Here is a 17,809-nt window from a genome sequence, read left to right as displayed (position 1 = left end):
CTCGGGGGACGAGCGCCGCTCCTCTGCCCCCCATTTCGCACCAGTCCCGCGCTGAGGAGAGGAGACGGACACACACGGGAGAAAAGAGCGCTCAGCGGTCAGGCCTTTAATTGCTCCGCAGGCTGGCAGCACCGCAGCCGGGCTCTGCCTGAGCCCCAGCTGGGGGAGAAAGGCCTAGAAAACACTGTCCTGGGGAGCGCGGCCCCAGCAACAGCGCAGAAAACTCCGCAAAGTCTCTTTCGATACAAAAGGCACCAAGCGTGGCCGGGGCCGTGCAGTGGTGGGTCCCCGCAGGCACTGGGGTCCATGGGGCAGGGAGCGCCCGGCACAGGGAGGCCTAGGACCACACCAGGGGTGAGGCCAGTTTCCCGCTTCCCCTGGGGCAGGGGCTGCTCTGTCCCCCCCACCGCTGCCACCTCCCTGGCTGCTTCTCCGCCATCACCAGCCAGCCAGGGCCCCGTGGCAGGGACACGTGTGCCCTGTCCCTCCGCACAGTCCCAGCTCCTGCCGAGCTTCCAGCTGGGAGCACTGGGCCAGCAGAGCCCTTGCCTCCGGCCTCACGCATGGGGCAGCCCAGCTTTCCCAGGGACACAGGCTCAGGGCAGCCAGGCGGGACCGGCAGGGCTGAGCACAGAGCACGGTGCAGGATGGGTCCCTGGGGCAGAGCCTGCCCCCCATCCGGCTGCCAGCCCCCCTCGGGGCGCGTCCTGTCCACGCCGGGGAAACGGCGGGAGGCCACCGGGGCTCTGCGCCTTCATTCCAGCATGGCCAGGACACAGCCGTCAGGGTCCGAACTGTGGGAGCCTGGATGCGGGAGGGTGCGGGGTCTCTGCCCTCCCTCCCCGGGAAGGCTCCGGAGGCACGGCCCAAAGTCACGCCGGCCTAGCCCAGCTGCGCCGCAGGGCGCTGGGGTAGTATTTGAGGAACAGCCTCCTGGAGATCTCCAGCGTGTCCCCAGCCGGCACGGCCGGGTAGCGCTTCTTGTTGTAGACGAAGCCTCTCTCCACCTGGAAGACAGCCTGGTTGAACTGGTCCTGGTGGAAGGGGCTGCCCGAGTTGAGGCTCTCCACCAGGGCAGAGACGAAGAGGCTCCAGCGCACGCCGTAGTAGTCCAGCACCAGCCCCCCCAGCTGCTTGTTGGCGTAGTCCAGGATGTTCCCGCTGGGCCCCCAGAGCGTCACCTGGTTCCGGGTGTTCAGCTCGTACTGCTCGGCCTCCCGGTCACTGGTGGCCATGGCGCGGGCGCTCTCCAGCCAGCGGCCCAGCAGGAAGAGGCTGTGGCTGGAGAGGAGGCTGTCCAGCTCCGGCAGCAGGTCATAGACCAGCACGCCGCCGGCCGTCAGCAGCTCCGGCAGCGCGTGGCTCTGGAAGGCCCGGCGGATGCTCAGGTAGTAGTCGCTCACCAGCTGCTGAGCCGCCTGCCGCGTGACGTCCACCAGGTCGTAGCGGAAGGTGGGACTGGAGCCCAGCGCCGCGCCGGCGCTCAGCAGCAGGCGCCAGGCCTCGTACACGTCGCTGGCGTTGTACCACAGCTCCGTGTCCATGCGCAGGGAGGGCCGGCGCACCAGCGGGCTGCGGTTGTGGTTGACGCAGACGCCAGTGCAGTTGTACACGCTGCGGAGGAGCAGCCGCCAGGCGCTGGCTGCGGCGGCATTTGGGGCGCCGTAGCGGCGCTCGGCATAGCGGGTCACCCAGCTGGGGAGGTCGAGGGGCTCCTGGCGCCAGCCCAGCTCATTCATCAGCTCGTACACCATGTCGTTCTGCTCGATGCCCTCGGGCACCAGCCCGGTGCCCACCATGGTGGAGTTGGGGAAGCGGCGAGCCGCGAAGGGGCCGTGGTTGATAGCCTCCACGGTGCCGAAGAGGCCGTGATTGCCCCCGAAGTTGTGCAGCATGCACCAGATGAAGGGTTGCCCGTAGAAGGACTCCGTCCACTGGTAGACGGGCTTGGACTCGGCAAAGAGGTCGAGAACGATCATCCTGCCGAGGGGCACGCCGCGCAGCAGGGCCCGCACCTGCGCCGGCTGCCAGAAGTCCGGCTGGTGCTGGAAGAGCCAGCCCTGCATCAGCCACAGCGCCTCGGGGTCGGCTGGGGACAGAGAGGCACGGGGTGAGGTCCCCTCCAGGCAGGCCCTGCAGGCGCAGTGGGCGTCCTGCGAGGCCCTGGGGCCACCGACTGCCCCTCTTAGAGGGGGCTTTGAGGGTCTGGCACCAACAGGGTCTGCTGAGCACAAGCAGCTCAGTGCTCGTGGGGGGCCCACAGCCGCCTTCCCCCCCTGGCCCCCAGCTATCCCCACCTAGAGCCCCGCGACCGGGCCAGCACCGCACGCTGACCCACCTCCTGTCATCGATCTGAAGACGGCGTTGCTGACCCTCGAGAGGTAGGCAGGGTCAGAGAAGAGGGGGGTCATCTCGTTGAAGGTGTCAGCACTATAGATGTGGTCTGTGCCGAACTCCTTGATCAGCTCCTTCAGGAAGAGGGTCCCGATCACCTGGAACATGGGGTCCTCTGGGTCCAGCAGGTAGGTACACGAGTAGGTGCAGTCAAAGTGGCTCCAGCCCCCAAGGCGAGTGGCATTCACGTGCGGGAAAACCCTGTGCCGGAGGGCAGAGATGGAGATCAGGAGCAGGACAGGGCCACCGTGCCCCTGCGGGGACAGGGCAGCCTCCTGGGGAAGCCGGCGTGGGCACAGGAGGGCCGGGAGCTGTGTCAGCCCCAGGATCGCCCCGCACAGCCGGCACAGGCCAGAGGTGGGACCCCGGGAAGGGCCCAGGGCTGACACACTGCGGGGGGAAGCTGCAGCCAGGGCTGATCTGCCCTGTGGGGTCTGTGAGCACGTGGGGCTGCGCCTACCGAAGAATTCCCTGGGGCACGTGGCCTGCGAAGGCCGGCAGCACCGTGATCATCCCCAGCGAGCGCATCCTCTCCACGATCCGGTACTGGGAGAGAGAAGGAGGGAGGGAGCAGGGGGAGAGGAGCCCCCACCTCCCCAGGAGGGGCCCCCAGGCACTGCTGGAGCTTGGGGAAGGGAGTGGCGGCCTCCAAGCCTCCGTCAGCATGGTGTCAGCCTGGAGGACCAGGGCAAGGGGTCGCATGGGTCTGCCCCGGGCGGGTGAACGGGCAGCCCTGGTGCCCCCGGTACCTGCAGGTAAAGCTGTTTGAGGTGCCAGGCTGGCGGCAGCGGCCCTGCCCAGCCGTGGAGGTTCCCCATCCGGTTCCAGGCCAGGAACGCCGGCCCCGTGAAGTACGCGTCGATCTCCGACTGGTTCAGCCCCAGGGAGCGGTACACCTGTGCGGGGCGGCGGAGGAGGCTCAGCCGGCCCCGCGGCCGCCCCACTGCCCTGCCCGGTCCCGCGGGCCCCGATACTCAACCCGCTGCCAGGCCGCCTCCTGCCCCACGAAGGCTGGCGCCAGGTTGATGCCGCTGAGCGCCATCCAGTCGATCTCCCGCTCCCAGCGCGCCCAGTCCCACCAGGCGAAGGAGTAGCTCTGGGTGCAGGCGTTCTGGTAGTAGCGGTACCTGGGGGGGGAGCAGGCGGGAGGCTGCGGGCTGGGCCCCCCCATTCCCGGCCCGTTCCGTTCCCGTTCCCGTTACGTAAGGGCGCCTTGTCCGGGGCTAACGAGGCGTGAGCAGCGCCCGGCCCCGCGCCCGGAGCCCAGCCCGCCCCCGCGGGACGGGACGGCCCCGGCGGCCCCCCGCGGTCCCGTTACCTGCCGGGGGCGGAGGCGCGGATCTCGGCCCGCAGCCGCGGCAGCGGGTCGGGCAGGCGGAGCTGCGCCCCGGACCAGGAGAGGTGGCAGCCGCAGAAGTCGCGCAGGTAGCGGTACAGGCCGGCGGCCGCCGCCACGCCGCTGGAGCCCGTCACGGCCACGGCCACGGCGGCGCCGGGCGGCGAGCGCAGCCGGTAGGTGTCGGGTCCGCCCGCCGCCAGCGCCGCCTCCACCGACAGCGCCACGGCGGCGGCCCGCGGGCCCAGCAGGCGCCGCGCCAGCGCCCGCACCGCCGCCTCCTGCCGCGCGTCCCCCGCGCCCGCCCGCGGCGCCGCCGGCGCCAGCGCCAGCAGCAGCGCCAGTACCAGCCCCGGCCCCGGCCCCGGCCCCGGCCCCCGCCGCGCCGCCATCGCCGCTCCCTGCCCCAGCGCCGCCGCGCTCCGCCAATCCGCGCCGCCGGCCGCCGATCGGGGGCCGGCGGTGGGCGGGGCCGGCCGGGGCGGAACCGGCGGGGGCCGGGGCGGAACCGGCGGTGGGCGGGGACGAGCCGGTACCGGTACGGGGGCGGGGCGGGGCGGGGCTGGTTCCGCGGGCGGGTCCCGGCCCCTCGGAGCGGAGGAGACACAGGGAGGTACAGGGCCGGGATGCAGCAGGCAGAGCAGCAGCAGGCAGGGCTGGTCCTGGCAGCCTGGACGGGCAGGGGCTGGAGGCAGGCGCTGCCTGTGCCCCGGGACCACCGCGGTCCCTTCCCCGCCCGCTCTGGGTGCCCGGGCAGGGGCCGGGCGGGCTGGCGGGGCCGGGGCTGCAGCTCCTGCTCCTGCCCGGGGCAGCGGGACCCCTCGCGGGAGCAGGAGCCGCCGGGGCTGCCCGGCCGGGCCGGGCCGGGGCGCAGGGGCCGGGCAGCGCCGGAGTTGGCACCGGTGCCTCCGGGCTGTTTTCATATCGCGTTTTCCACCCGCGACGGCTCCGCACCCGCGGGGCGAACCGGGCCGCGGCGGTCCCGGAGCATCCGCCAGCCCGGGGGAGCGGTGCTGCCCGGCTCCGGGCTCCCGGGATCGACCGATAACCCGCTCCGGGGCCGCGGGGCCGCTCCCGGGGCTGCGCCCACCGGGGCCGGCTCAGCCCCGCCGGTCCCCCGCAGCCCCCGGGCCGGGGCGGCTCCGGGCTGAAGGGGGCGCTGCGAGACCGGGCAGCGGGGACCCCGCCGGGCCCCCGGGGCCGCAGCCGGTGCCCTGGGGCGGGGGGGGGGGGGAGGCCCGGCTGCCCCCGGCAGCCTCCAGAGCAACCCGGGGCCCGGCCTAAGCCCCCGCGCCCCGGGGCACAGGCAGGTGGGTGCTCCGCGCCCTGAGGGGCCCAGCCCTTGCCGCCGGGGGAGGCGGGTGGGCGCACACCCCCGGGAGGCGGGGGAGGAACCCCGAGGGGAGGCTGCACCCCAGCCCCGCTGCACAACCGCGGCCATCGCACCCAGCAGCTGTTTGGCACCCTCGGGCCCCAGCGTGGGTGCAGCAGGGGCTGCCCCGGCAGACGGGCCCTGCGTCAGCTCGGCCTCCATCAGTGAAGGCAGGTAACGTACGGGCAGGGCAGGCCGTGCTGCCTGCGGGGGCACAGGGCAGGCAGAGCGGGTGCCAGCGGGACCCCAGCCAGGGCAATGGCGAACAATGGCAGCTGGGAGAGGTCCCACAGCACCGCTGGGCCTCCGCACAGAGCTGCTGGGGGGGCACAAACGTGATCCCCTCCAGGGAGCCAGGGCAAGAGTTTGCCCAGGTTGTGCAGGGTCTCTCCCAGCTCCAGGAGTGCCTCGTGGGCACTTCCCAGGACAGAGCCTGGCTGCGACGGACGGCCCTGCCACCTCCTTTTGTGCAGAAGGGAAGGACGAGCTCAGGGCTGCTCCGCAGCGGGGCCGAGGCTCCCCCCCGCCTCCCCGGCACAGCCTGCGGAGGGGGCCGGGGGCTCCTGCCCTGCCAGCCAGCAGCAAGGGCTGCCCGCATGGCCCCAGAGCCGTGAAAGCGGCCAAGCAGAGCCATGGAAACGGGCAGAAATACTGCGATTGCACACGGGAGTGATGCAAGAGAGCAGGAGAACGGGTGAAAGGGGAGAGCATCCCCTGGACACAGCTGGCACCGGCAGCAGCGGGGGATCCGTCTCCTCATCTGAGGGGTGCGGGAGGACAAGGGGCAGGCACCCTCCGGCTGCAGGGGCAGCACAGACCGGCTCCTCGCCCTCCCAGAGACATTAGGAGACGGGAAACACGCCAGGCTGCAACAACCTCAAAAACACAATTGCCAACCCCCCCCAGAACCCTCCCTTCCGCTCCTCCCGCACATGTGGAAAAACCCCCTCAGGCAGCTCCAGGCCCTGCAGGAAAGGCCTGAGTAAACACGTCCCTCCCGGCTGGGGAGCGGATCCCTGCGGGGGGAGGCCCTGCGGCTTGGGGGGGCCGGGAGCAGGGCAGCAGCCCTGAGCAGGCAGAGCACGTTTGCCCCCGTCCCCGTCAAAGGGCATCCACAACACCCAGGTTTAATCAAGCCTTAGTTTTCCCTCCTGTGTAACCGCTCATTTCACTCAGTTAACGGGTTTATCTGGGCAGGCAGGAGGCTCCAGGACAAAACGGCCCCTGCTCGGCCTCGGCCAGCCTTCGCTCAGGATGTCAGCCGGGGCTTGATAAGCGCAGAGACATTTCAGCCCAAGCACGGTCACGCTGGTCTCATTTTACAAACCAGCTCTGCCCACCCCATCGTACTGGCCATCAAGGTGACAGGATCCCAAGGCAGGAAAGCTGAAGGTCCCAGCTCCCCCCGCGGCTTTCGGGGCTCTGCCCAGTGTTGGACAGGGAAGAGGGGCTGCCCGGGACCCCCTTCAGAGAGCGCAGGGGAAGCAGAAAAGAGGCCACACCGCTTGTTGTGCAGTTAGTTTAATTTATACAGTGACAATCAGCAATGCATTTCACCCGGGCAGCAGGACTGGTGTCACTGCTCCACCTGCAGACACGTTTTGATTTCATCTTTTGTTCTGCAAACACCACTGTAAACATACACCCGAGTCTACCTGTAAACACAACGATTACCCAGAAGATGCCCACGCACAGCACAAGGATCCCCGTGCTCCGTGCATGCACCCGTTGCAGCGTGCAGTGCACATGCGCCTTTCTCACGTAATTTTTAACAGCCCTGCACCACGTGGCATTTCCTCCTCAATTCCAGGTTACAATGATTCTCGTTATTGTTCTAATCTGTTCATACACAAATACTTCAGATCCACTGTGAGAATTAAAGACAACAATTAACACACAGCACTAACACACACCCCCCGCCCCTGCTCCTACAGCTACATCAGGTTGAGGAGGGCAAGAAATTATTCACATCTTGCACAGGAGAAAAAGCAACAGCTACCCCGGGGAAATACCGCCGAGACGCCACTGCCATGGGACTATTTTGGCAAGACTCAGCCTCTGTTCTCCCTTAAAGGGCTCCTCAGACCCAGAGCATACATGACAACATACATCAGTAGTACCTCCACCTTTGCAAAAGCTGCCTCCACTGATGCCAAGTCTGCACGGGCATTATCTGGATGTGCCTCTAGGGCTTTGCAGCCTCAGGGCTTTGTCTTTACACAAGAAACCCACGACGTTCCACTGCCAGTGGTCAGTACCCGAGGTGACAGTTTGCGCCGCAGCCTGTCCCTCCGCCATCTCGCCCCAGGCCACAGCAAGGCAGCCAAGCCCCCTGCGCCTGAGCCCCCCGTTCCCACCTCTGCCTCCAGAAACAAGAGGCGGAACGGGCCTTCGCTGCCGGACACAGGGCTTTGCCTGGGATAGGAGTGTGCAGGTGCACAGTTAAAGGAGCGCCTCTTCTCCAGGGAGGAAAGGAACCGCCTTTCTGGCAAGGACAAGGCATTTCCCCATCACTAGAGCAAACAGAGAGCCACCACACACTTAGCTGAGGCTGAGTCCTACCCCTTCACATCGGCTCCTCAAGCCCCAGCCAGAGTTCAAGGAGCTGAATCCCTGCATGGGATGGGACATTGTTTTTGTCAGATTGAAACATGGCCCACGTGGAAGCCCTGGAGGTAGGAGAAGCACGCCCTGGATTGTCAGCTGCCCGCTGCTCATAGTTTGTTTAATCAGAGCCAGAGATACATAGGATCCACATGTAAAACTTTCTTAAAAAAAAAAAAAATCTCTTCCCAAGCAGCAAGCTTTGTGCAAGCTGAAGTTGTTACGCCTTTTCTCCATGTGCTTGTATGCCCGCTCAGCCATAGCTGCATTTCTCTCAAACCGCCCTGATAAGCCTGCCAGGGAATTCACAACACGAGAAGTACACTATTACACACCAAACTCAGACACTTCATGCACTTAGTATCTTCAGTGGTAAACTTGAGGAACAAAAAGTTTCTTTGATCCAGTGTCACTCATTACCCGAGAATATCAAAGCTCTTGGCTTTGGAACGCCATGGTAACACTCGAGGGTGCTGCAATAAGTTATTTTCACTATGGGAGGATTACATGCAACTCAGACACACGGGAGAGGGCTAGCCATAAACACACGACGTTTAACACTGCTTGAGCAGAGGGATCTTTAATCGTCAAACCTCCCCTCACGGATGGTATCAAAGGAGAAAGGGAGAAACTTGAATCCAGTGCCAGTGTAGAACTTGTTCTGGAACTCGATCCTGCAAGAGAGGGAAGAGTGAGTGTTCATTAAAAAGGCAGCTCTCAGATATGAGTTAGCAATTAGCAAGAACTCCATTAGAAGTATGATTATTGACTACAAAAAAATAAAGCTTTAAAGAGAAATAGTGGTATTATAATGTAGCGTATCTTTTGGCACAGATCCCACATTTTTGTTTGATGTTTCTGTAGCAGAGCAGAGGAGAACTGTCCAGGTACTTCGCCACCACCCCCAGGGGCAATAAAAGGGCAACAACAATAGGATGAACTCCCTAACTGCGGTATCACTTAGAAGCGCCTAGGAGCACAGAGCATTTGCTATAAGATCTCATTACTAAAGTTCACATTTTAGTTAGAACAAACCTCAACCACGTGATGCTGTGCTCAGACTTCCTCCATCAGCTACTTCTGTTTATTTACTTAAGCATATTTGGTTTATCCCCACATGACTACTGCTGCTGAGGTAGAGATGTGCCTGTTGTCTCCAGCTGAACATTAACTTAGCCTTGTTTGCCTGCTTCCCCTAATAAACTCAGTATAAAAAAAGAATTATTCTAGAGAACTGTCCAATGGTCAGCAACAGCCAAATAGGGAAAGAAAAAATAATCCCGTGATTCACAGTAAAAACAAGCACAGTGTTTCATGAGCCTCATGAGAAACACTTTCCATTGCGTGATCCACTAAAAAAACCCGAAGTCGCTGTAGGAATCAAGGGACAGCAAATTGTAGAGCAATTTAACACAATTCAGAAGTATTTTTATGAAGCACAAAAAGGCAGACTTAAATTATTTTTTTTCCAAATCAGGAATCACGGCAAACTCCAGAGCTGCTGGCATTTCAGCTGGCAAAAAGTGATTTCCCAACAGAGCTCAGGAGCGAAACGTTCAGAAAAACAGCTTTCTGCTCCATCTTCTGCTGCCTGTTCATGCAGATACAGAGACTTCCCTGCAGAGGAATCCCTAGGATGAGCAGGATTTTCCGTGTGGGAGGAAGGGCTCCTTGCCAACACGGTCCAGTTTTTCAGGAACCCTGATAATCTCCACAAGTATCCTGTGACTAAGTAACTATTCTGTAAGCAAAGGGAAATAAGGGGCAGAGGGTTGGGTATCTGAGTCACACAGAACCCACTGTAAATGAAATTTTAACCCTGATGATTAACTGTTCCAGCTGGCCCTGACATCTGAAAGCTCCTTTTGGACACACTCAGTTACAACTGGGCACAACTGGATGCCTGAAGCTCAAGGAGAGGCTGTTGCAAGGTTAGGGAACTAGTGAAAAAGTTTATTTAACCAAATAATCATGGCTTAAACGTTCTGTGTGGGTTTTTTCTGCAATTGTCTACAGGAACACCCAGAATCCAAGGTCCTTTTTTAGTATGACACACTGCTGTTTCCAGGATCACTGGCTGCTGCTAAACTTCGCACTGTGTGTCTCCCATTAGTGACCAAGTTCTGAAGAAGAATTTACGAGACATTCAGCACTGCACTGCAAATAAACAGACTAGAAAGCTTTCTGGCAGTCAGCGTTAAAGAAAACCCACTCTTCAGCTTTTTTGTATTAATAATTAGCTTAAGTGTTTGTTGGATGTAGTTATGTGGATTTTCCAACCCGACAGAGTCATAGAGTACCCACACCGCCTAGAAAACTAGGCGGCTCACAGTCCCATGGGAAGCAACTGCAGAGACAGTTGTTGAACAGGAACCCTAACTTTCATTTAGTGCAAGTGCAAACTCCTACTTGGTATTTGTGTTCTTAAAGGCGCGTGCCAACGCCTGGGGTCGGCTGCGATTCAGAGCGCACCTCGAAGAGGCAGCCTACAGCGCACCTTACAGTCAGAAAGCGACGGGGGTGTTTGTGTAGAGATCGTTGCAGCCACTCTTTCCCAAAAAGGACAGCAGTTTCGTATGCGGCACCGTGGGTCATTCTGTCCTGCGCTTACAGGAGACTGCCTTTTAGAGCAGTAGCGTGCTCTTACGGTCACACTGAAGACAAGCTCTGGCTCATGACCTTTACAAAGAAAAATAAAATTCTGGCAAGCGGGTGGGGAGCTGGGCTTCACCGCTCCCACTGCCGCTCGCTGGATCGCAAGCGGGACACAACTCCAGCACACCCACGCCTCTCGGAAAGCAGCACTCCCCCGTGGGTGGCAGCGGGCCAGGAGCTCTGCCCGGGCAGAGGAGGGTGTGCCTGGCCATTCTCAGTTTACAGCCGAGAACAGCCGTCCGCGAAGCGCCGCATAATTGCTGCTTTTTATTTATTCTGCACGGTTGTTTGAGGTTGACCACATTCGTTGTGTTTGAAATCTATTTTGGTGTCCCTGCGCAGACCCACAGTGCTCTACAACTTTGCCGTTCAGAACAAAACAGACATCGCGTGAGCTCCTTGCCTTCAGCTGCCCCTAACGCTGCACGGTTGAGAGCACTGCTTCGGATCCATTTCACTGCCGCCAAGGGGCTGAGCTCATTCTGAGGATGTTTATGGACCAGTGGCAAACAGCTCAGGCAACCCACGATAAAGAAAAATCACGTTTATGTCTGTCTCAAGTATGGCCACGTTGACGCGCACACACCTGCCAGGGAAGCTGCTGATGCTACACCTGAGGGAGAGAACAGACTAAAACCTTTAGCAAGAGCAGACGAACACGGTTCTCCGTGTTTGCCAAATCTATAGTCACGTATGGCCAGGACCCGTGCTCTTCACACCGATGGACATGGACTGAGGGGTAGGAGACTGGTTGAGAGACACTTGGGTAACCAGGGCCAAGTCTGAACAACGTGGTTTGCCTGCTCTAAACTCTGGAACTGAACCCCCTACATCACAACGCTCATTTAACACCAACCTCTCCTACAGAGCAATACAAACACCACTTCACTGCTCTGAATTAACCTGATTTGCTTTGTATTATGCCTACTGCTATCCATTCTTTCTAGCTGTGGCCTGGTCTTGGGGCTTATTCTAGGGAGAATAGCTTCTGGTTCCAAATCAGGCCTAAAACAGCCTAAAATACTGCTTTACACAGGAAAACAGCTCCACTGAAACTGTATGCCTGCATCAACCCATGATGTTGGGACCCTACTTTGAATCCAGTTACAAACTTCTTCTGGGCAAAGTCTATGTTTGCTCACATTAGAAGAGCTGACTAGCTTAAAAAAAGGTAAGCTACTTTAATCTAAACATTCATGTCAAACTATATTACTGAAAAGCAAATAGAAAGGTAAAATATTTCAGAACAGTCATGTTACAGTACAAGGAGTTAACAGCAGACCATGGGGTATAGCTCAGACAGCTACCGGGCTCCAGCAGACCTCTGATAACATGCCTGCAATCTTGGCAGCACTCGGCGTGCTTCCTCCACCCCAGAAAAACCCAGCCTGCTGAAAGAACGCATACTTTCTGAAAAAGCACAAAATAAATCTTCCTCATTTGGGACTGATAGGCAGAGCACATGGAACAATCTGTGCTTTTTTTTCCCACCAGTAAGACACATGCTAAATTCCTCCTCCTTTCCAGGAAGGCTGAACCACCCACACCTTCAGAATTCCTGATAGGTGACTCTTCTCCCACAGCCAGAAAATCCGATCTGCTCCTCCCAGGACAGCTGTATTTGACCCCCCCCTTCCCTCCTTCTAAAAAGGGAACACCTACCATTGGAAACATCCTGATTTCGCGTTCAGAAGCAACAAGGAATGTTAACAGTATGTTCTTTTGAACAACTGCAGGTGCCTTCCTGTCCGCTGTGATAACGAAAATCCAACAAACCCAAAACAATTTCAGCAGATGACTTGCAGTCTGAAATATTGCCTTAAACTTGCTTTTCAGGCTCTAAGATTGAACAGATTTTCTCTTAGAGAATGTAGATTAAAGTTTTACAAGTTTGAAACATATGTTCAGGGAAAATATGACTTCATCAAGAGCTTCAGTTCTGCAGCTCCCCAGCAAGTGCCCTGCCCTGGTCTGCACGGCAGCAACGATCCATGTGCTTACTGCTATTGCCCAGCTGGGTTTCTCTGTTTGCTTGCCATTTCAGTGACATGCCTCTTCCCTTGACACATTTCCAGACAATTTTTTAATCACCCTTCAGAGATAGCCTGGCAATGTGAAAAGCTAGCTCTTGGCTGAACTGCAACCTCCAGTTCACGCTTGTTCCAGGTGCTCTGTGAGTGGTATCCGTAACTGCAGTTTGTGGTTATTAACACAAGACAGGTATCTCCAGAAAAACATGCTTTCTTATCTTAGCCCATCCCTTTGGGTAAAAAAGAAAACACAGAGCCTGCCAAGAAGAAAAGCCGTTCAGAACTGCTCATCTGCTATTGTTCAGAAATGTGCCACGCAGCACTGCAGTCCAGAGAAGCAAGACTTTGAAAATCCACTAATTCACAAGCAATTGCAGATCAAACCCACCACACAGGGAGTCAGAGTACTGCTTACTCTCTGCTCTTCTTGGACTGCTAGCAATAATACCAGGCAGGGTTTGCAGAGCTCCTTCTTTCACACTGATGCAACGGCGTAGTACAGTGACAGCAGGATGAGGATGTGGAAACACCAGCCAGTCAGCAAGAAGTTCTCAAGTGACTGGTATGAAGATTTCTAGGCTGGATGCCAGGAAAAACAGAAGCACCATCCAGCAGCCATTTTCAGCAGCGGCCCCCCCACGGACTCCCTCGGCACAAGATGGCTACACCTCCGAACCCCTGGGTGAAGCTCAGCTCACTTGAGCTACAGAGACCCAGGCACTCCAGGACACTCCAGCCCGCACCCCGCAGGCTGCCAACGGAGAGGGCAAAAGGACAAAGTTTTCCTTCCCCAGAAGCAGGGGAAATGTGCAAAAAGGCTGATTTTCTTTCTTTTTAAAGGCACTGGCTTCCTTTTTCACTTACAGAACTACTTTTAAAAAGTGCTCACAACCTTTTCTTCCATTTAAGCAAGACAGAATATTCCTTGTGAACTTCATGGGACCTCACTTGAAGGTCTGATCTACCAGAAAAGAAGCCACCTTAAGAGATGGCAGCGACCTGAACTCTACAGGGGCACAGACGTACTCTCCTGCACTTTAGGCTGAAGAGAACCCTAGGTGAGCAAAACCCACTCCCACATTGCTCCTTTGATCCCACCAGTGCACTAACCAGAGAATCTGAAGTGGAACAGTGAACACTCTTAAATACGGATTAGAGAAAGCTCTTGAATACCTTCCATACTTGGGTGCAGAGAAAGTGATGAGCACTCTAGTGAGTAATTCCTTCTTGTTTACTGGCTGCCTGCACACACAGGAGCTTAATAATCATGGGAAAGGGGCTACAAAAGCATCTGCCAATAAGCAAGACCAGCAAGAAATAGCTACCATTCCACAGCACCCCAAAGGGCAGACAGGCAAAGCTGCCCCTGTTCAATGCAAGGTCTTATGAAGACCAGCAAGACCACGTGATGGAAACTGCAGTCAGTAGCTATTGCACACTACGGAAAACAAACATTAGAACCAGGCAAAAGACAAAAGACAGAACAAGAAAGTCCTACTGAAAGCCACAAGCACGCTCATCCATCTAGCACAACCTTCCCATCCCACTATTCACAAAGCTTTAGTCTAATTTATTTTTAAGCAGAGGTCAGTTACTCTCCACAATTTTTAAGCAACTTTTATGCATACAATCAGGAGAGAGCGGTGTATCACTGGAAACAAGACTGAAATCTCTGACCCTTTTAAAGACTTTCTGCTGTCAGAGCACATTTGCTGTAGGACATTTAGATGTTTAGGTAGATTTGTGGTACTCCAGCACTTCTGAACACTGCGGATCTTGGCTCAATATTATCCACTGCCCCAATTTTACAGCCTGAGCTTTCCTGGGTAAGGGTCAATACAATTTTCTAGAAGATGGCAGTTCTGCATAGTCCAAGTGACATCAATTTTCTTGCTATGAAGAGCTTTGAAGTTTCTGCATGTTTCCAAGAACTCACCAGTGCAAGCGAAGAGCATGGAGAAAAGCAGACAGCCCCTCCATGACCAGAAGAATTGCTACTGTCAGGGTAGCGAAAGCAGCAAATATGAAGAAGAGGCCAAAGCCTCCACCCAGACTCCTCACGCTGAGGCCAATGTGGATCACCATGGTCCAGAGCACCTCCGAGAGCTCTGCCAGGAGAAAGGGGAGAAGAGGGCTCATTTCAGAGCATTCAGCAAGAATGGAGGGTTGTTACAGTTTACTTATAAAGCAAAAACTAAAGCCAAGCAAACTCCCACTGCAATGAGGTGGTACACTTAAGAGGGACAACAGCTTTTGCAGCCAAGTGTGTCAGGACATTGCCTCCAACTGTCGCACAGAGTGCAGGGCAGAGTCCTTGCTCAGCAGCTCTTTGCTTTATTCAGTGCTTTCAGCTCCACCCCTCCCTTTTAGCAGAGCGCTATGCAAGTACACACTGGTGCTTAGACTTAATTACTCCCAGCTAATGCACACACAGCTCTGTCCTTTTCCAGCAGTGCTTGACAGTTGAGCTCCGAGAAGCTACTTGCATTCCTGCCTTTCACCTACCGCCTGCCCAGGGTTATCAGACACACAGATGCAAATCTCAGTTCCATAAGGAATACTCACGTGCATGGGCTAAGCTGAGAGCCCAGAGCCTCAAGTAGGACGCGGTGTTTGAAATGCACCCCAGGCAATATTCAATGGTGTGGATAGCCTGGTACACCACAGTATCGCCAAAGTCAAACTGCAAAGAGAACACAGAAAATCAAGAGAGCTGCGAGCCTTGCAAGCAGCAAGGGTTGGCCGACTGGGGAAAACAAGCACACTACCTGGTGCTATTACCAAGGACATTGTGTTTGAACTTAGACACTGATACTGTCTTCTCCTGGTTTAGCATGTCAGTTTTATAAATGAAAAATGAATTCTCTTCTCTTGCTAGGTTTTGTAGAATGATAGTTCACTGCTGCAGCTTGAATATTATTGTTTTCACATTCTAGCATAGGAAAGTAAGATCTTTCAAATTCAGCCATGGACTTTGCCAGGAAAAGACTGTTCAGCAACAAGATGGTATTCATACGAATTCATCGGTAAACTGTATGTACCGCTATGAAAAAGGAGACGGGATTCCAAGTCAATACTGCGTATGTACCTTTGCTACAGGATCAACAGCAGCATTTTGCAAGATATGACCTTGCCCTTTTTGAAAGCAAAAATAATGCATAAAGCAATCTTGAAAAAGTCACATCTGTGCACCATTCATTGGCAAAGTCTCTGTGTCTTGGTAATTTTCTGAAATAATAAAAGAAGAACTTATAAGGAAGTCTGCCATGTAGGACAGTTTCTTATTTTGCAGCTTGGGAAAGCATTCCCTACGTTTTGGATTTAGTCCATGCTTCAGAAACTGCTCATATTTAAGTGAACATGATGTTTTAGATACATCAAGTGACTAATGCTCTAAGCATGCACAGAAAGCTATTTATGTTCTCATTTCTCCCCCAGTATATCCAGGGCAATAAATATTTCAAACAATTAAGTTAAATTGGCTGTCAAAAGCCTAATTCTTTCTCCACAGAACGTGAACTGCAAAGTTCTTTAATAAAGCCTGCCCCAGTGAACAGTACCACCTCCCAGCACACATGGCAAGTCAGTGTGCAGTAAATGGAATGTGATAAATATTTAAACAATGACAATTTACAGCCATGTGCCACTGCTGGAGAGAGTTACCACTATGCTAGGGAGTGGGAGAATCAGCAGGATTGCTATGGCACAGTATTTGTAGTTTTACACATTTTTCACAGGTTTAGTGATCTATAGAATTAACAGGTACAGCGGCACACTGTTTCCGTGCCCCCCTCAATTCGAGATGGACCTATGCATAATAGATCCCTAAGAAAAACCACTTTCAGCACAATTTACAACAGCATCACTGTTGTGAAGCTACTCTCAGTTCATGGTATGTATATTTTTTGTAATAAAATTCGTTAACTGATAGCGCTGAAACCTACGATCAATCCTGCACGAGTATTCCTAAAAAACCATTTAATACTCATACTTGTGACAAGTGTTTATGCATGAGCAGTTTCTCAGAATAGAGCTTCTCTTTTACAGAAAGATACTGGTTAGTTAAGTTGTTGAACTGTACGAAACTGGACTGGTTTTGCTGTATTTGCAGACTGGCGATAACGAGTATCATCCTTAATGTGGCAGATAGTTTGGGAAAAAATATCTTTAAACAGTTCGCTGCAGTGCAGAATTACCAGAGACACAACATAAGGCAAACGAGACTTCTTCAGAAGTTTAAAAGCAAAAACTTTTCAGTTTCAGACTTCCAGCTTAACAGCTTTCCAGGTAAACTAAGAAAGATCTGCAGACAGGGGATAAGACAAACAAGCTGTATAGATGAAGTAATTAAAGGTCTGTTAATGGGCACGTATGTATGAGTAATTAAAAATGGCCTGTAACATGTAAATAGCTAGATCTTTTGGAAAACAAGATGTCGTACACATAACACGTTTAATTCAGCATGTGTTTTACACCAATGGGAAATGGTCCAGATACACATGAATGCAAAGCTGGTTGTAGTCTTACCACCTCATCCTCTGTAGGCTTGAAAACATAAGTTTACATTTAGTGCGGTGTCTCGATCACAACATTAATCATGAACACATTCAATAATTCCCTCCTAAACATGACACAGGAAAGCAGTAACACATCACATGCACTAGAGAGGCAAGGTACCACTGGAGAATTGTTCAGAGGTATCAGAATACTCCCAAACTATGCGAGATCGACTCCTTTTTCTTCTCTACCAGAGGTAAGGCAAAGCAATTAATATTACCCCCAACAGTCAAAATGAATATATAAACAAGATTTCACTGCTGCAGAAATACAGCCCCCGTATTTTCGCTGACACTGGAGAAGCAGGTAGCACGAACGCACTGCACTTCAGCCAGAGCATAAGCTGCACACGCCATCTGGGAGTACTGTGCAACTCTCACTGTGTAGCCCCTAAGATGATGGTTCTTTGTAATGGGGACAAACAGAGCCACATTTCCCTTTATATGCAAATTATACTGCTTTTTCTGGAGTCCTGGGAATGACCAAGAGATAGTCTGTATGAAAACACTTCACTGAAAATGTTGCTATTTAGTTTTAAACAGCTTGGAAATCAGTAAATACAGTCAAAACACTAGCACGTTCTGCTACCAAGTGCGTTGCCCTGAGAGCGAGGATGGCGAGGTGCTTACCTCTTCCCCCTCCTCGGAATGGGTAGATAGCTGGTCATGTTGAATGATCTCAGCATCCTCCTCAGTTGGTCCATTGCCCACCCGGATCCCACCAAAGTTGTGCGTTCCCTAACACACACAGAAAAAGAAAGAGCAAAGTGTTGTTTCGTGTTTTATTGCAAGAGCGGATATTTCTTATGACTCCATGTGCAGCAGCAGCTCACAGAAGAAAACAAAATATTAAGTATTAAGG

The 17,809-nt window shown here is 55.1% G+C and overlaps 2 protein-coding genes across 5 annotated transcripts in view; both read right to left on the bottom strand.

Moving 5' to 3' along the window:
• Positions 1-91: 91 nt before the first annotated feature.
• Positions 92-4,122, bottom strand: NAGLU (N-acetyl-alpha-glucosaminidase). Its single transcript, XM_050911727.1, has 6 exons — positions 3,713-4,122; positions 3,374-3,521; positions 3,144-3,290; positions 2,855-2,940; positions 2,339-2,595; positions 92-2,089 (listed from the first exon to the last, which is right to left on the bottom strand). The coding sequence occupies exons 1-6, from the start codon at positions 4,120-4,122 to the stop codon at positions 873-875; spliced, it is 2,265 nt and encodes a 754-aa protein (XP_050767684.1). The 3' UTR covers positions 92-872.
• A 2,495-nt stretch (positions 4,123-6,617) lies between these two features.
• ATP6V0A1 (ATPase H+ transporting V0 subunit a1) overlaps positions 6,618-17,809 on the bottom strand; it is a 30,798-nt gene continuing 19,606 nt past the window's right edge. For 3 of the 4 annotated variants that reach the window (XM_050911902.1, XM_050911903.1, XM_050911904.1), the window contains exons 18-21: positions 17,578-17,685; positions 14,957-15,074; positions 14,328-14,499; positions 6,618-8,380 (exon numbers count right to left, since the gene is read on the bottom strand). In XM_050911902.1, coding sequence (XP_050767859.1) covers positions 8,287-8,380; positions 14,328-14,499; positions 14,957-15,074; positions 17,578-17,685 — 492 coding nt within the window. In that variant the 3' untranslated portion in view covers positions 6,618-8,286. Of the gene's footprint in view, positions 8,381-14,327; positions 14,500-14,956; positions 15,075-16,918; positions 16,937-17,577; positions 17,686-17,809 lie in introns of all 4 variants that reach the window. The other variant, XM_050911900.1, reaches the window with a different exon arrangement.

This window comes from Gymnogyps californianus, chromosome 28 (assembly GCF_018139145.2).
Source record: "Gymnogyps californianus isolate 813 chromosome 28, ASM1813914v2, whole genome shotgun sequence".
NCBI lineage: Eukaryota > Metazoa > Chordata > Aves > Accipitriformes > Cathartidae > Gymnogyps > Gymnogyps californianus.
The sequence above is the reverse complement of the archived record's forward strand: the minus strand, read 5'-3'. Positions and strand labels throughout refer to the sequence as shown.